Below are 26,292 nucleotides of genomic sequence, written 5' to 3' on the forward strand. Positions count from 1 at the left end.
GTCTTGGAATATATCCTCAGTGAATAAGAGGGGACTGCTGTATATAGCATTGAGAGGGAAAAAAGCAAGTTGTGAAATGATACATACAGTATGATACTATGTATAGGTTAAAATCGCCTAAATATTTATTTTGTGCATGGGTACAGTAGACATAGTAAATATATAAAAACATACAGAAGAAGGATACACAGCTTCGATATGCAAAAATATTCTCCTTAAAAAAGAAAAGAATTCTGAAGCAAATATAGGAAAATGTTGATATGGGTGGTTAGTACATAGATGTTCATTGTAGTGTTCCCCAGGGTTTTTTGGTTTGATATACTTTTATTATAAATTAAGTTTGTGCAATATTAGAAATAATAGATATGTCTCCAGAAAAGTTGTAGCCCATTTGTTTCACTAATTTTTTTCCTTATAATTTTAGTTAACATTCTCCCCCTTATGCTCTGGGTTGATGAGGGAAGTAGGATTAGCCATAAACATTTCAGGTTGTAGAAAAGAACACATCAGATATTATGAGGGGAATACACATGGCTTCAAGTTACATTTACTTCTCTGTTAAATTCCCCAGAAGATAGAAATGTTTTTATTTTATAGAATTTCCTATGCAACCAAAATAAAAAAAGAGCTCTGAACTTATGGAATTAGCTAGTTAAGTAATATTTGCTGCTGAGGAACAGAATCCTCTTCAGTTTACAGCCCTTGAAGGGCCTACACTCTGCTATAGTTTTTGACTATTCCCATTTAGTGTGGTTTGGTAAAATCTGCGGAAATTAGCTATCTATGGAATGAATAGACTATCAGATTGAGAGGAAAAAAAAAAAACATAAGATCCTTCTCCATTGCTAAAATTAGCCTCCATGTTAAACAACAATTAAACATTTTATTATAAATTTGTGTGCCACTCTTATTGACAAACTGAAAGGTGGTATGGGTGAGCTTCTTTAGAAAGAAACCATTATGTTTAGGTGATGAGAATAGTTTAAGATAAGAATTTCTAAGCTTTTAGCAACTATTTGTTGAAAAACTGCTCATTCAGTGTACTTTCCCAGAATATTTGCTTGGCTTGCTCTTACACTTCATTTAGGTTGCTGATTAATCGTCACCTCAGAGAGCAGCTCTGTAAATGCCCGTTCCTCCCAAACGTATTTCCCCACCCTGTAATTTCTATACTCATCACACTTAATTATTTATTCTTAGTACTTATCACTACCTGACATTGCCTATGTATGTATGTATCTATGTTGTGTATGTGTAGCCTGCCTCCCCCATTAGAATGTAGGCTACATAAATATAGGGACTTTTTGTTTTATTCACTGTTGTATTCCAGCACCTATGACAGTGTTTGGTATACAGTGTGAGCTCAATAAATTGTTGGATAAATAGGTGTATACTATGTCTTTACAATTTTCTAAAACTTACAGTGAGAGCTACCAGGTAACAACATACTGAGGATATAAGTATTGTTATATATATATTTTTTTTAGTAATTTTGGAGAGACTTTTGAGTAGAACATGATATTAGTAATATTTTAGCAGCTGGTTTATATTTTTGTTAAAATCAGGGAAACATGCATCTCTGGGCTAGCTTCTGTTTATAATTGGACTGAAATTTTAGCACTCCAGCCAGATATTCTAATGTAATTTTTCTTTTGTCTTTTAAGGTAATGCTAAATAACATTTAAGTGTTATTTACATTAGTTTCAGACCTGTGCTAGCTAGCGAGATTTCCCCCTCTCCCTTCTACTACTATAGCAATGCTGGACCCTTTTCAGAAGCCGGGTAGCAGGGTAGGGGGGTAGGAGGTGTATAGAAGGTTCTGCTTGCAATCTAGAATCGAGTTCTGTCATCCCCACCCAGCAACTATTTCAAAGCAAGGAGTTGTTCTGAGACATTTTTTGTGTCACCTCAGCCAGAAATGAGGGGTGGTAGTAATATCCAGTCATAATTGTTTTGTTTCATTGGGAACAGCTTCGATAGATGAAGGGTCTCTGTGTAATTTAATAGCAAATATTAGAACAGTAGAAAACTGATGTGGCAAAGATTTCTTACAAGAATTTTGTAAGCTTTACATATTCCGATTTGTACAGTGATAATTTATCATTTTGGGAAAGGTTGGCATAGAATTTATTGTAACTTGCTTAAGGAACATGGTTTATTAATTTCATATATTTTTCAAGACAGAACAAAGCATTCATTAATCCTTTGGTAAGCCTCAGGAATCTTCTTATGAAGCCTTTTGTATCTCCCCCAAAATAATGGTATTGTTAGTATTTTGACTTGCAGTTATTTTTCTCCTATATCAATTAAAATATCTTATGAAACCTTAAATTCAATTTTATTTATAACTAAGGACCAATTTTACCTTTGGTCACCTTCAATATTAATTTTGAAATTAGTGTGAAAGTAGAATTTTTTAAAACCCTAGAAATTTGCATTTTAACGGAGTTTACTGGGGAAGATCTCTATTGACAAAGGATATCAGCTCTAGAATTTATTTAAAGAATTTTTATTATAAGTACATTAGCTACCTATTACTATGTAACAAATTACCCTAAAAGTTAGCCATTTAAAACCAGACATTTGTCATCTCACACATTTTGTTAGGGTTAGGAGTCTGGGAGTAGCTTAGCTGGATGGTTATGGCTAATGGTCTCATGAGTTTGTAGTCAAATTATCCTTTGAGGCTGCATCTGAACATTCAACTTAGGGAGGATCCATTTCCAAGTTTACTCACATGGTTGTAAACAGACCTTGTTGCTTGTTGGCTGTTAACTCTAGTCCTCAGGTCCTCACGATGTGTATCCTTCCATAAGCTGTCTGAGTGTCCTCACACCATGGCAGCTGGCTCCCCTCAGAGTGAGTGATCAGAGAGAGAGAAAGAGAGAGAAAAAAAGGGAGAGAGTACATGTGCACACATCCAATATGGAAACTTCATCTTTTATAACCTAATCTCAGAGATGACATGCCATCATTTCTTCTATATCCTGTTGGTCATGTAGACCAATCCTGGTGTATGGGAGGGGATTACACAAGGTTGCAAATATCAGGAAGTAGAGCTCATTGGGGCCATCTTGGAGTCTGGCTACCACATTGAGTATAATACTAAGTCAGAAAATTGCATAAAACACATTGTTCATCTCAATGAATGGCTGTGAATATCAAGAGATATTACAGACTTCCTCCTGATGTCCCTTCCCTCTCGCAATCCTCTGGCTCTTCCCATAGGTAATTCCTATCTGGATTTTTACTTAGAACAACAAGGTAAAATCCAACTCCTGTTATTTTATCATGATTAGAAACAATTCTATCTACTTCATTTTAATTCTTCCTAATTTCTCTCTTCATGGAGGCACATTATTGTCATCCCCTTATTGACATGTATATTTCAGAGAAAAGCAGCTAAAGGCTGTGTCAATGATTGATTTCTTTTAGGAGCATCTGCAGCAGAAGGTTCAAAGAAGACTGATGCTGAACGGAGACCAAGAACAACACTGATCATCTGTCCACTTTCTGTATTAAGCAACTGGATTGTAAGTCTTTACGGCCCTTTAAAAATGCAATATAATTCATCTTTTTTTTATATAAAGTATTCTGTTGAAGAGTCACTCATTGGGAGAAATATGCTTGGTCATCATTTTGTATCTAAGTTCAAATAATTATTAGGTGAGTTAGGTAATAATTGCTGAATTGAAGTAATTTTTCTTTGAAGATTTATGATAGAGAAAGTAAAGAAACATCAATTGCTATGTGAGATTTGGTTTATATTTCTGCCTTTGCCATTTTATTCCCCTAAGGTGGGAAAGGTATATAGTTTAAGACTCTACCTTATTTACAAACTGACTGGTAGAACTTTTCTAAAACCTCCACTAACAATAGCTTATTTTTATAACAGTATGTAAAATTTAGTGAGCTCCTATGTACTTGATTTGTCCTTAAACTCTTTTCACAGATTTTTCTCATTTAATTCTCACAGCTATTATTCTCATTTTCCAGGCAACCAAATTGAAACACAGGTTAAGTATTAATAACTTGCTTAACGTCATCCAGCTAATAAATGATGGAGCTTGGGTATAGTCTCCAACATTTTGACTGTAGGGCCTATGCTTTCTTTAAAGGCTACCCACCAGAAAATTTTGTTTTTTTCCCCCCAGATTACTTTTCTGTTGTAAAACATTAACATTGGAATGGAACCTCTTTATATATGTAAGGAGCAGCCTGGTTGTTTCTTTTCCAATTCAAGCTTCAAGCTTCATGTTATGAAATAATTACTCTCTTGGAAGCATTGTGAACATAGGGACCTCTGGATGTGAACTTTCATTCTTGTCACCTCTGAGGTTATCTGTATCTCTCCTGGCCATTCCTTCTCTTATCTCAGAGGAGGAAGAGATCCTATTCTTTGTAAAACCAGTACCTCAGTTGGATTCCATCTTTTTTTGCCTTTGCTTTTTATCTGTTCTTTTTTCCCCTCACCTGGTTATTCAGTCTCTTCCCATTGGCTCTTTCATGTTACATATTCAGATCTTTTTCATTTTAAAATACTTTCTCTTGCTATGCACCTTTCAGTTGCTGCTATTCTGCTTTCCTTCACTTACCTCTCAGGGGTTAATTTCTACTTTGTGCTTTTATTTAATAACTCCTTAATTCATTGTAATCTGGCTTCTGCCACCAGTTCTCTGAATTGCTTTGGAAAAGTTTACTCATGATAGTCTGTCAAATTCAGTGGCCGCTTCTTGATTTTTATATAGCCTTTTCTTTTTGACTTTGTGTATTTCTTATGTATCGACTTTATGTATTTCTTCTTGGCTTTTGGTAGCCTTGCATTCTATGACATGACTTATTTTTTTAACGTAAGCTTTTGGTTTATTTATTTTACAAAAAGAAATTACACCTTCTGATTAGTGTATAATTTTTCATCTTAGGACCAGAACGAGTTTTAGTGGTCTCTTGCTCTTTTTTCTAATTCCAACAAAACTGTGCTCTTTTTATGTGTGGTTTGTTGCGGGAAGGGCAATACATGGGTACTTGAATGGCAGTTTTAGGGTCAGGTCTAGAAGTATTAACGGAGGTATAAACAATAGAGTTGTGATTCTTTAAGGGCTTGGGTATGGGGTGGTATATTTTTAAAATGGGTAATCAGTATTTCACAAAATTTTACATTTGGAAAACGAAACAAAAGTTGTTTAGGTAACGTAAACTTCAGAAAGGAAACCTTGGCAAAATCTTGCCTCCTGAAATTATGCAAAAACTGTGAATTGAAAGGAACAAGGGATTGTTGGGCATTTAGGGATTCATGATCAAGAATTAGAATTTCACAATCTATTATTAAGTTACTGTCTCCTTGGCTCCTAAGTAAATGACCTAGCATTCTAAAGAGCAGCTAGAACTAACCCATCTTTCCTTTTTTGTCTTTAAATAAGGAAAAGAATCCAGCTTAAGGAGTAATGCCTGGGTACTAATCCACCACATACTGGTGGATATTTAGATGTTATTTAACTTCTCACAAAATAACACCTATCTCATTTTCTGTTGAGAGGATATATGTACACACATATACAGCTTAGCCTAACAGTGTGTCTAGAAATGCAGTAATTATAGTTGTCTTCCTTTTTTCTCCAGAAAGGTTGACTTTTTTCTATTCTAAGTCTAATCGTTTCACAAATATGCTCTGTTCCATTTCAAGGCCACTCATTGATTCTGTTTTCTCATATTGGCTTCTTTCCCATGCTGGATTCAAATAGTTTTTCTCTACCAGACTTCTTAAAAATATTCTTTGCATTTTCACCTTTACTATTTCATGTTTAGTTCTCTCTTCAGTCCACAGTAGTTGGGTTTTTGCTTCCACCCACTGTAGAAGCTCCCTTTGCAGAGACCCTCAGACCTCACTGTTGACACGTCCAGTGAGCTCCTCTTTTCTTTTCCTCTGCCCTGAATATGTTACTCATTTATTACTCTTTTTGCTGTATCTTATTTCATAAGCCATCTCTAAACCTTTTTGTAAATGGGAGGAATGAACATAAGTTACAAATTAAAAATCAACCTTGTTTTCCTTCCTGAAACTTTGATATTCTTTGGCCTGCCCTCCCAGGCCATATCTTTTATGTTTGCTACCATAAATTTCTGACCACTGTTTCTCTGTCTTTGTTCTGGTTCCTATTAAATCTGCCTTTTTTTTCTTTAAAGAACGGAATTTTATTTCTTAAACTATTATGAAAAACTTTAACGAGGTCTCCATTTACTCATCAAGATTCAAGAATCACCAAAAATCTGCCACATATGCTTTCTTTTTCCTTTGCTGAAATATTTTTAATTATACCCCAGAAATCATGTCATTTCTCCCAATAAAAATAGAAGCCTGCTCTTTAAATATTGATATTCTGTAGCCTCTGTCCCTGACCTCCTTTGCTCATTGTATGTGTTCTTAGGAAATCTCATTCATTCCTATACCTTTATATGCTGTCTGCTATTAACTTCCTACACTTCTCGCTTACACCTATGGGTAATTGTTTACATTTTCCTATTGTATTTTTCCAGTCAAGTATTCTATAATGACCAAAAATGATACATGTCTAAAATATTCATTATCTCTTTCTCACCTTTATGCCTGCTTTCCCTTTGTTTTTAAAACTTCCCTATATCTTTATCACACAATTTTTCTAGGCAGTCATTTGAAGTCTCTGGGCATCTTTGTCTTCTCCCTTTTCTTTGTATCCCATTTTCAATTAGTCCCCAAGTCCCATCAGTCCCACTTTTTTAGTATCTTTCTTTCATACCAGTCCTTTCCATTCTGTTCCTACTTGTGTCATTCTGGCTAAGGGCTTCATCATCTCTCCCGTAACAACTTCACAGCTATGTCTCCCTGCTGTCTTCTCTCTCCAATCTAAACACTAATTAGCCTGACACTAATCTGCTTGTTATTAAAAATATTTCTAATTTTCTTTTAGGACCAGTTTGGACAACATATAAAATCAGATGTGCACTTGAATTTTTATGTTTATTATGGTCCTGATCGTATTAGAAACCCAGCCTTACTCTCAAAACAGGATATTGTTTTGACTACATACAATATTTTAACTCATGACTATGGAGTAAGTATAGTGATACTTGGTGATTTTTAAAGTTGAATTTAAGAATTAAGCTCCAGGTTTCTAAAGTGTTCAAAAATTCAGGCTACTCTGCCTTTTTTCTTTCTAAATACTTAATAATACATAGAAAATAAGTAGGAATGTTTTTTAACACTTTGCAAAAGGTTGCAACTTCTTTAGATACTAATTTAGGAATATTTTCATTTAGAACATTTTAAATTAAGATTTTAAATTTGGATTGTGACTAATTATATAAAGCAAATTGTAAATGAATTTTATTTTCTCTTTTAATATTCTGGAAAATTATTTTCTATCATGATTTGATTAATTAATATCTCAGTTTGAAAGTAGGCTTTTCTTTATAGCTGCAATTCATGAGTTTTGTAACTCTTTTCAGAGTCTAATTGTTGTTTACCTGTCCAGTTCAGTTAAAACTTCTTGAAAAGTACCTTTTTGTCAAAATTTGAGTCTTCTGGTAAGAACATTACCTTTTATATAAAAGAAGGTAATTGTGAATTGTGCTGCTATAAACCCTTGAAGTGAAGTATCACAAGGGAAAAACAAATACCACATGTACTCACCATTAAATTGGTACTAAATGATCAAAAAAAAAGATAATGCTGTTGTATTCAAATAAATCTTACAACTGATAGTTTTTATATCACTGTATTTTAATCTGAGGCACAAATAGTTCAGTATATTGATTAATGAGTCAGTGGAGAGCTAGACTGCTTGGGTTTGAATATTAGGTCTGCCACTTCCTAGCTGTGGTACTTTGGGCAACATACTTAGTACCTTGTACTTCAGTTTTCTCATATGTAAAAGAGTAACAACTAGTACTCGTTTTATAAGTTTTTTAGTATTCTATAATTTATGTAGTGCTTAAAGCAGTGTCTAGCACATAGTAAGTGTTGATATAAAAATATGATAGTTTAGCAAATTGTGTTAAGTACTATTTTACTTACCTGTATTTTTTAATTCATATGAAATGTTTATTTCAGACTAAAGGTAATAGTCCATTACACAGCATAAGGTGGCTAAGAGTGATCCTGGATGAAGGACATGCCATACGAAATCCAAATGCTCAGCAGACAAAAGCTGTACTTGATTTAGAAGCAGAAAGAAGATGGGTATTAACAGGTAATCACAGTATTAAGCTTTTTAAAAAATTAATTCTCCAAAATGTATCATTAAATAAGTTAGTGAGGTAACTTTGTAAACTTCAAGTGGTTATAAAGTATATCCCTAAATTAATCATAGAAATCATTTAATAAAATGTTTTGACTTGTTATTCGTAATTGCCCATGATAAAACAACATTCTAATTATAGTTAATTTATGAAACAATCACTAGACTTATTCGTCAGCCTTGGAGATTGAGTAGACACTCTAATCCTCCATTTAGAATCTTGATTTCTCTGTTGCCTATCTTGGAGCCTGGTTTCTACTCATGACACTTTTACTAGAAGGTGGAGAAAAGTATATAAACTTAAATTAGTTGTTTTCTCCTTCTTGCTAGTGCTACTGCTTCAAAAACCAAATAATGGTCAGGTATGCACCTGTAGTCCCAGCTATTTGGGAGGCTGAGGTGGGAGGATCGCTGAGAATTCCAGGCTGCAGTGTACTATGATCGTGCCTGTGAATGGCCAGTGCACTCTAGCCTTGGCAACATAGCAAGACCCCATCTCTTTTAAAAAAATAAAAATTAAAAAAAAAATACAAACCAAATAAGCAAATGTATTTGATAAGGAGAAAGTTGAATTTACTGGGTCTGTGGTCTTTTTCTTTTTTAGTATGGCACGTGAGAGCTAAAAATTAGAGCAAAACTGTATTCTGAGATGTGTATGTGTTTAACAAAGGATTCGAGTCAGAGCTTCATCATGGTATGCCTGGTACAGGGTGCCCATTTTCAACTGTTACCTTCTCTGGGCCATATGGATGTTCTTACTGGATAATCAAGTTAAAGAGTATAACATTTTCTTGTTATTTTTAGGTACTCCAATTCAGAATTCTTTAAAGGACTTGTGGTCTCTTCTTTCCTTTTTAAAACTTAAACCATTTCTTGATAGAGAGTGGTGGCATAGAACAATACAGCGTCCTGTCACAATGGGGGATGAAGGAGGACTTAGGTAAGTAATATCAGACAGCTGTTTAATATTAACTGCAAATAACTGTTAGCAGCTTGAACCAGTGGCCACTTTCATTACTACTTTAACTTGACTCTTGACTTTCCTCTCCAAAAGGTGTTTACGGCTTAATGCCTTTGTCTCTCAAAACCTAGTAATTCTTGTTTGAGGAGGCAAAGATTTCTAATTACCAATCATTATCTTTCTCCTGATTTTAACCAAACTGAAAGAAAAGGCAGAATTTTATGGCCTTTGTGTGTTGCTATTACCCCCAAAGCCACTATTAACAGATTCAAAAGTGATAGGAAAAACTTTATATCCTTTGTGAGGATCCAATATGCATTAAATTTTCATAATTTATCTTGTATAGCTTTATTGGGGTGATTGAATGATGCTATGTACAGTGGTCTCAACAAAAGTTTTATAAGAGAGAAAGTTTTCTATGATTATTTCTGGTGGAGATAAAAGTTGAGAACATAAATTAAAACTCAGCTTGGTAATAGCCATTTTGTGAGGTGCTAGGCTAACGTGGTTTGAGTTTTTTATATAGAGCAGAGGTTTTTACACTGAGGATTTGGGATCCATTAGCATGTTGTGAAATCATTATAAGGGTGATAGCCAGCATTAAAAAAGAAAATGAAATAAAAGATAAAATAATAGAATGTATCATACATAGAAGTATCGTTTTGTGAAATGTTTGTTTCTGTTTGTATAAGTTTGCTAGATAAAGTAAAAATGTGTTTCTTAGTATGGGTTATAATGAAAAAGGTTCAAAAGCCACTAATCAAGTTGGCAATGCTGTTCACTTGATTGCTCATACCCAACTGTTTAAACTCCAAGTTAAGAAATTGAATTTATATTTCGATGTTAGGAAAAACATTTTTTTAAAATATTGCTATGCCTCCTTTTCATCTGAAACTGAGAAGGAAATGTAAAGATGATGGAAATAGAAGTCATTTCCCCCTCTTGTGAATTCTCCTAGCACGTTTTTATTTGGGGAGCACTCATTACTTTATAAAAATTATTTATATGCCTTTGATTTTCATCTCACAGAAGGTAGGCTCTTACTCGTATTTGTATTCTTACAACATTTAATATAGTGCCTTGCACTTAATATGTGCTCAGTAAGAATTTGAGTATTGACTATTGGGTGATGTAGTCGATGGAGCATTTGAGAAGAAAAAGAGTTAATGATTAGAACAAAAATGGGGAGAAGAGCTTAAGAGAATAAGGACAAAGAAGATTAAACTTTGACAGGTATTGAGTCAAGGGGAAATTTCAATACATATGTGGTAATAATTTTCTATTTGTGGAATATTGCTGTGACTATCAGATTGGATAAAATCCCAAATAAGAGATTTTTTTAAAAAACCTTTATTAAGGATGTAAAACACTACAAATTAAAACATTATTCTTTGTTCTTATTGTACCAACTTACATAGAAATAAGTTATATAACTCATTGTTTTATCCTGACTAGGCGTTTACAGTGCCTAATTAAAAATATTACACTTAGAAGAACAAAGACAAGCAAAATTAAAGGAAAACCTGTTTTGGAGTTACCGGAACGTAAAGTATTTGTTCAGCACATTACACTTTCAGATGAAGAGAGAAAGATTTATCAATCCGTGAAAAATGAAGGCAGAGCTACTATTGGAAGGTATGGAGAAAGAAAGCCACGTTAGAAAATAATTTTTTTCTTTTTTTCTTATTAACTGAATAACATTTTTTAGATGTGTTAGCAATAAAGTTCAAAGTATATTGAAAGATAATTTGCTTCTGTGATTTACCATATTTTTTACAAATTAATGGTTGAAATGAATGAAATATTAGTGTAATTCACCAGGTAAGTAATTCCTTAAGTTAGGAAAAAATTAAGTTTACATATAATAGCAAGTTCTTAATTGCTAGTTAGAAGACCTTGCTTGTTCCTGTTTCCAACACTGTGTGGAAATCTGGGAATAGGAGCTGATAAAGTAGATTTTTAAAAATTAGAGATTGGTTGAAGGTGAGACATTCTAGTCCAAGCAAGAGCAGGTTTGATGTGAATGCCCACAGCAACCAGAATGAATAGGAGACAAGCAAAGGCAGAATAGGTTTGTGAGACTCTTCAAAACACAGGAACTTCAAACAAAAATCCTTGCCCTCAAGAAGTTTATATTTTAATGGGAAGAAATAGACAATTAAAAAAACATAGATTAAGCTTTATGGAAAAAAAACAAAGGGGATGGGGGTGTGCTGAAGCTGTTTTAATAGGGTATTGAGGAAAGACCTCACCGGAAGGTGATATGTGAGCAAGATCTAAAGATTAGGATTGAGGGGTGTTTCAGGCAGAGGAAATAGCAAGTATAAAAGCCCCCAGTTGGGAGCATGCCTGGTGAGTTTGAAGAAGAACAAAGAGGCAAGTGTGGCTGGATAATATGAGCAAGAAGAGAAATAGTCATGGTATCAGAGAGGTCTTGAAGTGGGGTAGATGATGATTGTGTGAGACATTATGGCATATTTCAAGGATTTTGGCTTTTACTTTTCATGAGCTGGTAAGCCTTCAAGGGTTTTGAACCAGAAGAGTGACATAATCTAATTTATATTTTGAAAGGATTGCTCTGGCTACTATGTTGAGATTTAGATTGTTGGAATAAAGCCAAGTGGTTTTTACCATAATAGGTAGTGATGAAGGAGGTGAGAAATGGTTGAATTCTGTTACATTTTGAAGGTAGAGCCAACAGAACTTGCCAGTTGATACAGTATGGGATGTGAGAGAGAGGAGTCAAAGATAACGTCAAGGTTTTTCACCCAAGTAACTGGGAGTATGGAATTGCCATTTACAGAGATAAGGTCTATGGGAAGAGCAGAGTTTTTTCAGGTAAGATTAGAAGCTCAGTTTTGGACACATTAATGATCATGAGACGCCTATGAAATTTCCAAATGGAGATGTCAAATAGTCAGTTGGATAGGAGAGTGAAGTTCATGATACTATTCTTGGTTTGATATATAAGTTTGAAAATGACCTATGTGTAGATGGTAAGTAAAGCCATAAGACTGAAAGATGTCACCAAAGCAGTGAGTAAAGTAAAAGAAAAGGTCTAACAGAGAAGACAAGAGTGGCTGGTAAAGTAGGAGAAAGCCTCTACTCCAATATTTGGTACATGATAGGCACTCAGAAGAGATCTCTTAAACTGAAATGCTGAATATCAGTAAGATGTGACCATGTCAGGGAATAATTAGGGTTAGTAAAAGTTATATTTGAAAAGTTTGAAAAAAAAAAACTTTATTGAAACTGTGTTCTCAGAAATGAAACATGTTTTTTTAAAGTATTCTTTTTAATAGATTATATATTTACTAACATTTATTAAGCGCTTACTAGGTATTATGCATTGACCTAAGTACTTTGAATGTATTAATTCATAATAATCTTATTAAGCCAGTATAATGATTATCCATATCTTATGAGGCACAGAACAGTTAAGTGACTTGTATGTGTCACATACTTAGTGAATGACAGAGCTGGAATTTAAACTCTGGCAGTTGGGTTCTAAAGCTTATAAGTTTAACCTTTATATTATATTGCCTACCCCTTGCATTCTTAAATATTCAGAAGTGTTTGTTGCCATGATACTGCTATTACTAATACTAGCAGCAGAGTCATATATAGCTCTTGCCATAGTCCAGGCACTATTCTAAATGTTTTTCAGGTATTTACTTTTTTTTTTAATACAACAGTCCTATGAGGTAGGTACTTTTACTATGCCACTGTTGCAACTGAGGAGGCTCAGGACATAGGTTAAACAACCTGTCCAGGATTATGTAGTTAAATTGGCAGAGCCAGGTTTTAAATTGGTGAGTCTAGCTGTAAAAATCTGTGCTTTTAACCATTTGGCTATGTTTCTTCTATTGCCTTAAAAATGCTTAAATATCAGATTGCCTGGTGGCATAATTTTTGGACCATCCATTCCTTCCACGACAATCTGTACTGTCATTGCACCCCTGTATTTTGTATTGAATATTTCTTTGGAAAAAGCCTGATTTTCTTTTTTTCTTCTAAAGTCCAGCAGTTTGACCAGGACCTCTGTCGATTTTTCTTGGAACACGTGGTGGTACTATTTAAATTTCTGGATTCTAGGCTTTTTTTTTCCCCCCTTCCATTTCCTGGAAAGCTTTCTTTAAATACTGTTTTCTGTTCCATTATTTTATTTCTTTCTGTGTATGTTAGATGTCTTTTATCTGTTTTCCATAGGTATCATTTTATTTCTAATCCTTTACATTCATCTGTTTAATTTTTATTTTCTCAGTCTTGTTTCCGACATCCTTTCCTATGCTTTTATCAGTGGCTAGTCTTTTTTATGCTGGTTGTAGTGTGGCTTTCATTTCTCTGATGTTTCACTTTTCTCTTTTACACTCTTGAACTGTGCCAGCCCATCTTTCATCTCTTCATGTTGTCTTGCCATATCTTTTCAAAGCTCTTTGTCTTTGCTTTAAGCTATTATTTTTTTTAGGAGGAATTGTTTTATTGAGTGGTATTAAATCACGGTAGTATCCTTGGTCATAATTTTTATTTGCTCTGTGGCAGCATTTTTCTGGTGAGTTTTCTTTCACTGCAATTTTTTTTCCCTAACTTGCTCTATGCTGGTTATTACTTATATTTAAAAAACTTGAGTTCTTTCTGGACTAGCTATTAATATTGCTAGTCTAGATTCACATGAAGAGGAGGGTCATCCCCTATCACAGACTAGCAGGAAATATCCCAATTTACTTATGATTCAGGGTTACAAATGAGTTCTTTTAGGTTTTATTAGTATTCATATAACAGAGATCAGAAGGTTTAGGGGTGTTTACCATGTGGAGTGCTGTGCCCATGGTCTTTTTTTCTGAAAATAGAGTGCATCTGTGTGTTTCCTTATTCAGTTTACCTTCCCTCTTTTTTGGTGTAAACTTGGGAAGTTCAAGTCACTAGACATGCATCTTGTTTTGGTTTTTGCTCATGAGAGACAGAGAGATATTGATTTTCCCTTCAGGGCATATCATCTACTTTGAAGAATTGTGTGCTGGCAGATCTATTTGAGAATCTGCAGTCTTGTGTCAACATATTCCAAATTGACTTTCACTGCAATTGGCAGCTATTTCTCATATATTGTGCTTTATTGTTCTTTACAAATCTCTCTTGGTTTCATTAAAGATCGAGTTTGCTTTTGTGTTTATCATTCTTATTTTGGAGAGATTTCCAGAGAAGAACAGAACAATGCCATTTTACTCTGCTATTTTAGAATAGGAAATTATTATTGTTTAGAGGACTTCACAATATTTGACATTTTTGTCTCTAGGTATTTTAATGAAGGGACTGTCCTCGCACACTATGCAGATGTCCTGGGTCTTTTGCTTAGATTGCGACAAATTTGTTGTCATACTCGTCTCCTCACAAATGTAGTGCCTTCTAGTGGTCCCTTGGGTAAGTAAATAAGATTGGTTCATACCATTATATGTGTTAGACATATTTAAATCAGAATGAGAAATTTTTACATGGCCTTAGTTTACTTTGTTATTTTATTTTGTCAAATGGACATTGTTTTTAGTATTGGACTCAGCTGGGAATTTATCCAAGAATTTTTTTTACCAATGAAATGGAATTATAATGAGTTATTTCCAGGACTTTCAGTGATGGATACCCTTATCTGCCTTTTATTCTGTGCTAGTATGTGCAGAGTTGGCTACTATCTTAGCTTCGAATTTTTCTTAAAATTTCAAATTTTAATCATGCTTTTTGCCTATGACAGAAAAAAATGAAAGACTACCCCTAGTGGCAAACAAAACTTTTACTTATATAAGGCATATTAACTTGTCTAGTCAGATTACAAATCTTGCTCTGAAATTAATTTTTTAGCCTTTTCTCTAGGAAATGATACACCTGAAGAACTGAGAAAGAAGTTAATAAGGAAGATGAAGTTAATTCTGAGCTCAGGTTCAGATGAAGAATGTGCAATTTGCTTTGATTCTTTAACAGTTCCTGTGATAACACATTGTGCACATGTATTTTGTAAACCCTGTATTTGCCAAGTCATTCAGAATGAGCAGGTTAGTTTTTTGCTCATTATAGATTCAGTGTTTGATGAAGTGGTATGCCTGTCTTTAGTGTAATTAAAACCTAAGTCTAAGAGTATATGGAGTTTTGTACTTGGATTTAATGTACCTTTTATGGTTAATTATTCCAGTGTTTTAATAGGTGATAGATTTCTCTTAATTAAGCACTTTTAAAGTGTTTAACACAAAATTTTTTTTGAGTCATTGTTTCAGTCAGTATCTTAATTCCACTAACTGTTTAGACCATTGCTATCCAATAAATAGATTGATAATGTGAGACATAAGGTAATTTAAAATTTTCTAGCAACCATATTTTTAAAAAGTAAAAAGAAACATGAAATTAATTTTAGTAATACATTTTTAACCCAATATATCTAAAATATGAAAAGTATTAGTATGATACTGTTATTTTTTTAAACTAAGTCTTCCAAATTCAGTGGTGTATACTTATAGCACACCTCAGTTCTGTTTAGCCATATTTCAAGGACTTAATTGCCACATGTGTCTATTGGCTATTATATTGAATAAGGTAGGTCTAGGTTCTTTTGTATGGTAGGATTTTTTTGAAGTGGACTAATTCTTTAAGCAGTCCTTCAAGCTGGGGCAGAATTTTTTTTTTTTTTTTACATTTTTAGTTAATATATAACATACATGTAGAAAAAAATGCACAAATCATTATTATATAGCTCAGTGTGAATTATCATGAACTAAACACATCCATATAACTACTTTCCAGGTCTCCTTTTGTCTCCTTCCCAATCATTTACTCTCTCCCTCCTCCCAAAGGGTACCCCCACTATACTGACTTCTGACATAATTTTAGTTTCAGAATCTTTTTTATTGAATGGTGTTTGGTATCTAGTTATTTAAGATATAATCTATTTTATTAGCAGGTTTTGATACAAATGGATACAACAGATGTTGCTTTGAATGAACCCAATAGGATTTAACAAATTTGGATAGCTTTATAAGCTAACAGCTTTATAAGCCATTAAGAAGGAATTTTTTTTTTAAAGAATAGTTCTAAATAATGTGTTGCATTGTATTTAGGTTCAAGAAATTTTTATTCATGTTTTTTTTACTTGCCTACAAAGGTATAATATTTAGTGTTTCAAGCTCTGGGTGCTAGCCAGATAAGATCATTTCCTCCCCACACATCCCACACATCCCACTTATCACATTAGAACACTGTTCTATCTGGAGTTCAACATTTACAGATTTATCTCAAATGGATGCATCTAATAAAAGGTTTAATAAAATGTTAGTTATGACAGATATAGAATTTACTATACATTTTTTAAGTTTTAGGCAAATTTATATTTCTGTTTCTCTGATAAATGTTGCTCATACTTTCTTCTTTCTTCTATAGCCACATGCTAAATGCCCTTTATGCAGAAATGAAATACATAGAGACAATTTATTAGAATGTACTCCAGAAGAATTGGCATGTGATGGTGAGAAAAAGTCTAATATGGAATGGACATCAAGTTCAAAGGTGAAATATACATGTGCAAATATTTGAATATTTGTTATACACTTAAATATATATATTCTTTATCAAAATAATTCTGCTTTCATTCCTGTCATTTGAATATTACATTCTGTTGGTGACTACTAACTTTTTTATTTTTAGTGGTGAATTTGAGAAGGAAAAGAATGGGTTCAGATTATTATAGTATTCTTTCAGTCTTAATTTGTTTTTATTTAGTAGTCTTTTGCATTTTAGAGAAATAATACAACAGCACCTTTCTCTTTAGAACAAAAAATTTTGGACTTATTTTAAATAAACCAATTGAAAATGGAAGCTAATGGTTATCTTTTTTTTTTTTTTCAGATTAATGCTCTAATGCATGCATTGATTGACTTAAGAAAACAGAACCCCAACACAAAAAGTTTAGTTGTTTCTCAGTTTACAACATTCCTGTCTTTAATAGAAACACCACTTAAGTAAGTTCAACAGTGTTTTTCACTTTTAGTAAAAAGATTTTATATAAGCGTGTGGATTTGGATAGAAAAGTCACTGTTTGTTTTGCCAGTTTTAGTCATTTTATCTATCTAGAATATTCATAGCCACAATCAAGAATATTTCCTGGCAGCATAGGATTTTAAAGATGAAGTCCTAAATTTGTTAGGAAAAAATTTACTGCAATGCCTGGCTATATTAATAGGTGCTCCATAAACATTTGTTAAATGAATGAAAGAATTGATTAAAGAGATTTGTAATTAAATTCTCTTTATAATATAGTATTGTCTCTTTTCTTCTCCCCTATTAGAGCCTCTGGATTTGTGTTTACTCGTTTAGATGGTTCCATGGCCCAAAAGGAAAGAGTTGAATCAATTCAGTGTTTTCAAAACACTGAAGCAGGATCTCCAACTATAATGCTTCTGTCTTTAAAAGCAGGTGGAGTTGGTTTGAATCTTTCTGCAGCTTCTCGAGTGTTTTTAATGGATCCAGTAAGTAGTTTTGTAGACTTTGCAAAATGTTACTACTTACTTCAAAAAAATAAAACACAAAACTGTTTGGTAAATACCTTCATAGTTATAATTGACTGTGAAAATTCTTAGGCATACTTTAGAAATAGATAATAATAACTTAGTAAATGTGGATTGAAGGCTTTCTCTTAAGTGCTTTACATATGTCAACTGAAATCCTCACAGTATCCCTATGAGGTAGATACTGTTATTACCCCTGTTTTAGACAACTGAAGCACAAGAAAGTAAGCAATTTGCCCAACATCACACAACTAGGAGTAGAATGGAAGCTAAAATTCACTCTCAACTTTACTCACTAAGCTGTGTGACCTGGAGCTGCATTCACATGGGAGCACATTTTTCTAAATGCACAAAGAAGCTGTTTGGGCTGGAAGGACTAATTCAGTTTCCAGTTTGCACTGGGTACTATGTGGGCTGGAGGCAACCTGTGCTATTTATTTCTGTGCATTCACAGATTTAAGCTTTGTGGTTTTAGCTTGTTGCCTGAAACTCAAGATTCATAACATGTAGAAATTTTACTGAGATACAAATGTTAGTTATTTTGGTAAGGCTGCCTTAACATACATCTGCTTACTAAGGCTTTTCTTTCCCCGTCCCTCAACCGAGGGTAACCTCAGTATGATTGCAAGAGTCGTATTTAGGCATTCACAGATGAATGTCATGGATGGCAGTTGTCAGGTTTTTTTTTTTTTTTTTTTTTTTGCCTTAGTACTATGGATGAAGTTTTAAATTTTTGTTAGTTTTAGTATTTTATGGTTATTATAAAAAAATTCATTGTAACTATAGTGATAATCCCAGAAGCTGAGTTTCAAATCAAATTCCCCAACTTTCTTTCTCTTATAATCTTAGTATTGGATAAGGAAGAGGTTGTTAGTATCAAAATAGAATAATTAGTATTGTAAAGTTGATCAGATACTAAACTCTTCAGTTATAGGTTTAAAAAATTTATGAATGTTTTAGCAGTTTTATAGTAAGTTGATTGTTTTTCATTGAACATGTCATGTTCCCAGTGTTTCTAACTAAAAGTCAGATCCCAGAAAAATAAGATTTAATAAAAAAAAATCTGCTCATAAAAATCTTTTACCTTTTCATAAAGCATTGTATGAGAATTAAGGTGATATTTTGATGTCCATTATGAGCTTCTGATGAAGCTAATTGCTTCCTTAATTACTACATGTGAGAATAGGAGCTATCAGTTTTATCTTATGAGATAAATTGGATATCTGGTAGTCATACTAGATGTATTATATATTGCCAGCTTGTCATTAGGTTTCTGGATAAAAAATACAGGCAACAGAAAAACATTATACATGGTCTATTGCTATAATGATTCAAAAATGTCTCTAATTGTGAAATACAGAATATTCACAAGATATGATAGCTGTTGGTTTTAGAACATCATAAGCTAACCATATCCTTAAATCTAACCTCCATACTAAAAAAGAACCCAAAACTCAAATTACAGCAAGTTAATAGCAAAACTTTCTCTATCACTAGGTTCCAAGGGAACTTAAAAAAGAAGAAAATAACAGCATAAGTTGTACTATAAACCTACATATGCATTTATGAGTTTGTTTTTATTTTCAACTGGTACTTTGCTAGGTAAATGTTCCTTGTACCCAAAATACCATTTTCAGCTTCAGGAATCATCTCTTTTATTTAATTAATGATCCTTATTCCAACAATTTATGCTTTTATTTATTCATTTATTTTTTGAGAGAGTCTCACTCTGTTGCCCGGGCTAGAGTGCCATGGCGTCAGCCTAGCTCACAGCAACCTCAAACTCCTGGGCTTAAGTAATCCTACTGCCTCAGCCTCCCAAGTAGCTGGGACTACGGGCATGAGCCACCATGACCGCCTAATTTTTTCTATATAGTTTTAGTTGTCTGGTTAATTTCTTTCTATTTTTTATTAGAGACGGGGTCTCACTCTTGCTCAAGCTGGTCTTGAACTCCTGACCTTGAGCGATCCTCCCACCTCGGCCTCCCAGAGTGCTAGGATTACAGGCGTGAGCCACGGCACCCGGCCCTTTATGATTTTATTTAAAAGCCGCTTATCTTTCTAAAGAACTCTATATCTTTGTGGTTATTCTTCTCTTTTCATTGCTTCATCATTTTATTCTTCAGCTTAAGACAGTCCCCATGATAATGTCTATGTTAATTAGCTAATGTTACTTTTTTAGCTCAGTTTTGAAGTCAAACTGATTTCAAACATAGATACAGAAAATTGCATCAACAAAAGTAAGCTTTTTGGACTAGAGGAAAAAGTAAACCTTTTCCCCTGTTAAGCACACATAAATTCACTTTAAAATGGAAGAAAAAGCAGAAATTGTTTGTAATCAACCGATACTTATATTGGGTGCTAACACACATCAGACCCTGTATTTGGTACTGGAAGTGCAGTGATCGGGAGAGCACCTGTTTATCAGCGTAGTGACTGGGGAGGTGGATTTTTCCATAGGTATATTGACAATGTCAGTATCTGAATTCAGTCAAAAAATGTTTAGTCAGAAAAATATGAATGAATAATTCTGAAATGAAAGGACTAATGCAGAACACTCACAGATCAGAGTAACAAAGCAACTTATGTTCTTGTCAGGCCTGGAATCCCGCTGCTGAGGATCAATGCTTTGACAGATGCCATAGACTTGGCCAGAAGCAAGAAGTTATCATCACAAAAGTGAGTTTTTAAACCATCTATATTAAGATTAAGTTGATGAGGCTTCTCAAATTATACAAGTAACGCATGAATACATTATTGTAATGATTGAAGTGGAATTATGCAGAGCAAAATATAAAAGTCACCCATTTTCACCTCAATCAATAGTTTAATATATGCTGTTTCAGGGCCCTTTCTCAGTTATAAACATTCTTATTTATGTTTGCATCTCTCCTTAAAAGCTTATCTTTTAAAGATAATTTGGATTATACTTTATTATTCTGCAACATATTTTTTTCCCTTTAAAAGTATACATCAGAAACTACCCTATAAGTACATTTAGATCAACACTTTTTTTATTGTTACAGAATATACATAACAAAATTTACCTGTTTAGCAATTTGTAAGTGTACAGTTCAGTTGTGTTAATAAATACATTCACCACCATCACCACCACCCATCTTCAGAACTTTTCCATCATCTCAAACTAAAGCTCTACCCATCAAGCAATAACTCTCTCCCCCCAGCCCCTGGCAACCACCATTCTCTTTCTCTGAATTTGACTACTCTAGAAACCTATATAGATACATCATAATTTACTTACCCCGTCCAATGTTTTGCTAATAAAAACAGTGCAATAATGAGCATTATTGTACATACATCTTTGTGCATACATACAAATATTTCTTCAGGATAGGTGAAGAAAACTAGAATTCTGGATTTACAATTTTGTTAGATAACTGTTAAGTTGCTTTCAAAATAGGCTTTATAATGTGTGAGAGTGATGTCAATTCATGCTTACATGGTCAAAAAAGTACCATTCTAATTTGCATTTACCTAACACCTTGAGCATATTTCACATGTCTGCTACTCATTAATATTTTTTCTGTGAATTCTTTTACATTGTTTGCCTAGTTTTCATAGTTATGGTTTTATAATATAAAGGACTCTTTATACAGTCTGATTTTAAATTTTTTGTTTGTGCATGTTGGAAATAGTTTATCCCAGGCTCTTCCTTGAGTTTCCACTTTGAGTTTTTTGTCATGAAAAAGCTTTTAATATTTTTGTGATTTAAAATGTGTCAACCTTTTTTATAGCTTCTAGGTTTTAAGGTCTTAGGACAGAAGGCTTTATCTTTAAATTTTTTAAACTATTCTTCTGTATTTACTTCCAATTCTTTTGGAAGATTTTATTTTTTGTGTTATGATCTGTGATATAGGTCTACGTTTATTCTTTTTTCAAAAGAAGCATTTGTTTTATACATTTTTTTTGAAGTCTTTTTTTCCTACTAATAAGAAATGTTACTTTTATCATAAACTAATTCATATATATTACATGGGTCTTTTTCTAGACTATTCTATTCCTTTGATTTCTTTTCCTATTCTCAGGACAATATTACTCTTATATAAAACTGGTTTTCTAAAGTTTGTTTTGATATCTGATAGGATAAAGTATTCTCATTACCCTTCTTTTTAAAAATTGGTTATTATTACTCTTGAACTTTGAATTTAGGTTATCAAATCTTAAGAACTATTGTTTAAGATTTATTGAATTTATGATTATTTGAGAACTGTCTCCCTTTTATAAATAAAGAATGTTTCCATACAGGAAAATAAGATAGTATCTCTCTCCATTTATTTATATCTTTTATGTATTTCAATAAATTTTTGTAATATAACTTCTTCAGAGTACAGTAACTGGGATTTCTTACACAGTGTTGAATAGTAGTATTGATAGTAATCATTCTTGAGTTATTCATGTGTTTGGTGGAAATACTTTTATTGGTGTATATTAACTTTGTTGTTCTTGGTAAGTTTTTAGTAGACATCCTTAATAAGGTTGAGACATTTATTCCTAAAGAGGATTTTTTTAATCAAGATTTTTATCAGGAATGAGATTACATTTTTTTCCTTGTTAATGTTATGAATTACACTGGATAAAGACTCATTCTTATATTTCTGGGAATTTCTCATTTGGCTTTTTGATATAATGTTAAAAGTAATTTTACCAGAGTTGCCTATATAGTTTGCTTTTTTGTACTGTTCTTATCTGGTGATCTGTAACTTTGTCTTTATATTCTTTATATAAGAGAATCATGTTGGGTGATAAAGGAAAGCAGTGCTCAGCTCATATTGAGAAAAAGAGAGGATCTAAACAGTTTCTAATCATTGTACATTCTTAAAGCAATGTAATACTTATAAGAATATAAATTCCTTTATGGTAAACCAACATTCTCATGTTTCAGTTTCATTTTTTCTGTTTTTTAATGGGCATTGCTGTTAGTATATTTATCCTTCATGGTCCTCAATAATAGTTCATTTAGTTGTCTTAGTAGGGTTTAACATTAAATATTTTAAATATTGTTCCCTAAAATGTACTTAACTAATTTAACTTTTTTCTTTTTAAAGTTCATTGTGAAGGACTCTGTTGAAGAAAATATGATGAAAATACAAAACAGAAAGAGAGAACTTGCAGCAGGAGCCTTTGGAACTAAAAAAACAAATGCTAATGAGATGAAACAAGCTAAAATTAATGAAATCAGAACTTTAATTGATTTATAATTTGTGGGACTTTAGTAAGGTCAGTTTGATCAGATACATATGTTTTAGACATGAGAAAAGTACAGAGTTTTAGAAATGAGAGAGAATACGTCTTCTGAAAGGGGCATTTTGTTTTATATTAGCCAAGAGGTATTACTGACGCATAATCTTTTATATATGAACCTATTTTTAATGATACTTCCAATAGCAATAAGTTCCATTATATACTATGGCTTAAAATAATTTTTTGAGAAAAAAAGTTGCTTTGTTATTCAACTTTCATAGTATCTATGCTGAGTATTTTCATGTATCTTCCAAGTACTCAGCTTTTTCATATTTCAAATAAGGACTTTTAACCAAATCGTTATTTTCTCTGTTGGACACATATATTCACCACAGCCTCCGATTTGTGATGCAGTGGATTTACAGTCCTTGTAAACAGTATGTATATAAATAAGAGATTGATTTTATTGGACTTTCAAAAACCATATTTACATTCCAGAACCAAACCTTAAATGAGAGACCAAAGTCCAGATTCTCAAGTTACTTGCAGTTTTTTTTTTTTAAACAGCTACACTGAGATGTAATTCACATAAGTGACTCGCAATTTTATGTTTATAAAAAAATTAGGGATTATGTTAAAGCACTATTTTCTCCATTTTAGTCAAGAGGTACTACATTCATTGTTTAAATGTAACTTGATGTGTTTAGGGTGTAAATACAGTCTGGGGGGTGGGTGAGAGGAATCCAATTCTACCCAATTTGAACATTTAAATTATGGAATTGCTAAATAGATAAATTCTATAAATAATTTTTATTTATGTAGTTTTTTTCGAAATAACTTTATACATTTTTATAATTCAGAAGACTACTATATGTGAGAGGCGTCATAATCTGGATGGAAGTTGGGCTGGATGACATCCAAAGTCGTTTCCACTCTTAAAGACATCTTAATCTTGAATGTAAAAATTTCTTTGTTAATGTGTGTTTAGATTCCGAATTTGATTTTGGAGCTTCAGTAACTCATCCTTACATCTGTCTGTAGGATAAGCCAACTTTTTCTTTTTTGTTAATAAGCATACTCACAGTAGTTGCCACAGAATTCTGGATGACTTTTTGAGTCATATTAAAAATGAATAAGCTAGAAATTTAGCAGTCAGTGGTTTTATTTCATTAAGGAAAATTTTTTTTTTAATCCAAAGAAAGATTAGTTATTGTAACAAGAGAAGCTTCATGTTTGATGATACAAATTTAAGAATACCCTAGATAAATCTTGACTGAAAGATGAGATTGGAGGCAACGCTGTTACAGGGCACACATCTAAGGTATGTGCCAAATCTCTCACCAACTAAGTCCTCCCCTCCCTGTGATTTATCTCTTGCTCAAAGGGAACAGTGGATTAGAATCTTTCCAGTCCCTTTTCTCGGCAGTGGCAGTGGCAGTGGCAGAGGGCTGATACTCATCAAGACCAAGACCTTTCTGCAGGGATGAGAGTTGAATAACTTGGGGTTAGTCTGCTAGCATTGGGAGCAGTAAGAAAGTTCTTTACTTGTAGTCCAGCTTACACACACACACACAAATCAGGTTGATCAGAATATGGGTTCTTCATATACCAGTACTCTAGTGAGATTAAGTTATAAACAGTTTTTGGGAAAAAACAACACAATCTACTCTTCCTGCTTACGAAGGCAAAGCCTTACAACCTTACTGTAAAAGGTGAAGGAAGACAGTTTGCTTCTTTACCCAGACATTTACAGAGTTGTGTTTTTAAACACATTCATAAATTTGGCAAGTCATTTAAAAAATAGCTTTGTTTTGTACAGTTTTATTAGATATTGTTAAATAAAAAATTTAATTTTTCCTAAGAAAATGTATAAGCCACTGGAATGAAAATTTTACATTATCCTATACTGTTAATTACTGTTAATCCTGTTTTATTATTACACAGACTAATAGCTTTAGAAATATATTGATGACATTGTATTCCCACTTGTGGTTCAAACTGAATTTTGTGGTTCAAACTGGATTTTGTTTTAAAATGAATAAAAATTTCAAAAGTTTATTAGCTTTCTCAGTGCCATAATTTAAATGACTACTTTCTCTTTAAAGAAGATAAATCTTTCATTAAATCTTATTTCTGTGAAAGTGCTTATACTACATAATTTATATTGACAGTACAAAAAAAGTACTATAACTGAGAATAATTTGTTCATATCCCACCTTTATTTTGTTCACTTTAACTAGTTGAATTTCTTGTTCAAGAAATCAGTGTTTATTTAAAATGCCTTGATCTAAAAACATTGGTTCCAATTTCCTCATTTGCAAAAAACAAAAATAGTTGTGATAATACCTATCTACAGATAGCAATCTGGATCACTGTAGATTCTGCCCTTAAAATTACAGCTCTAGGATTTAACTATTTCCAGTCAAGAAAATAATCCTATATATTAATAGTTTGTTAACCAGTGAGTACCAATGAAACTATTCTCAGGTAGCATTGGGGAGTGTCAAAGACATTGGTATATTTTTTCCTTGTTCATAGTACTTGCCAAAGTTCTACTCATTAGCATTTGGATAAGATTCATTAAAAACATGAGGACAGATTTGATGTTTGGCTCATATCAACAGAAATAAGTGTTTAACCTTAAGTTTTTAATGCATTAACTTTAAAATATTTTTAAAAGGTATAATACAACAGGAAAATGAAGGTGTAAGGAGAATTAAGATAAAACATTTGCTTTATCCATAAATCATAAATCATAGACCATGATCAAACATGGAGCTAATCCTCAAAGGCACAGATCTGTCCTTTATGTGGGCAAGTTTGTCTTATGACTAAAGATTATTATACCCCCATTGTTCACAAGGGGATAAAAATAAGTATATATTGATCACCTCCACTAATATGTGCCTTGTAATTTGAGTAGGTATTACTATTTTTTTAATACATCTTACTAAGTAATCCTTACTATTTTGGGCTCCCTGGAAAAAAGATTTTGCAGTATAATTAATGCAGCTTTGAATAGAAAAGTTAATACTTCATTTTAATTAAAACATAACCTTGAAAGATCAGGAAAAGAAAAGAATCTGTTAGCTCAGTTCAGTGACTTCGGAGCCATAAAACTTGACACCCTTATGTACATTATACATAATGTATAATTTTTGGTAAACTGGTCATTATTTCTGATTCTGAAAGTTAGAAGCCTTCACTAAGTACTTATTTAAAATTTATGTAGCTTTATCTCTTATGCTGTGTGAAAAATAGGGAATAAAAGGTAGTAAATGCAAAAAATTAACAGTGTCTATTGCATGGCAACAAA

General features: G+C 32.8%; 1 protein-coding gene across 2 annotated transcripts in view; it reads left to right on the forward strand.

Moving 5' to 3' along the window:
- Positions 1-23,134, forward strand: part of HLTF (helicase like transcription factor) — a 50,555-nt gene extending 27,421 nt beyond the window's left edge. For both annotated transcript variants that reach the window (XM_069473111.1, XM_069473112.1), the window contains exons 15-26: positions 3,436-3,533; positions 6,945-7,088; positions 8,087-8,225; positions 9,078-9,213; positions 10,690-10,869; positions 14,528-14,652; positions 15,097-15,275; positions 16,651-16,776; positions 17,116-17,228; positions 17,555-17,735; positions 20,373-20,453; positions 22,841-23,134. In XM_069473111.1, coding sequence (XP_069329212.1) covers positions 3,436-3,533; positions 6,945-7,088; positions 8,087-8,225; positions 9,078-9,213; positions 10,690-10,869; positions 14,528-14,652; positions 15,097-15,275; positions 16,651-16,776; positions 17,116-17,228; positions 17,555-17,735; positions 20,373-20,453; positions 22,841-22,993 — 1,655 coding nt within the window. In that variant the 3' untranslated portion in view covers positions 22,994-23,134. The remainder of the gene's footprint in view (positions 1-3,435; positions 3,534-6,944; positions 7,089-8,086; positions 8,226-9,077; positions 9,214-10,689; positions 10,870-14,527; positions 14,653-15,096; positions 15,276-16,650; positions 16,777-17,115; positions 17,229-17,554; positions 17,736-20,372; positions 20,454-22,840) is intronic.
- The last annotated feature ends 3,158 nt before the right edge of the window (positions 23,135-26,292 follow it).

This window comes from Eulemur rufifrons, chromosome 7 (genome assembly GCF_041146395.1).
Source record: "Eulemur rufifrons isolate Redbay chromosome 7, OSU_ERuf_1, whole genome shotgun sequence".
NCBI lineage: Eukaryota > Metazoa > Chordata > Mammalia > Primates > Lemuridae > Eulemur > Eulemur rufifrons.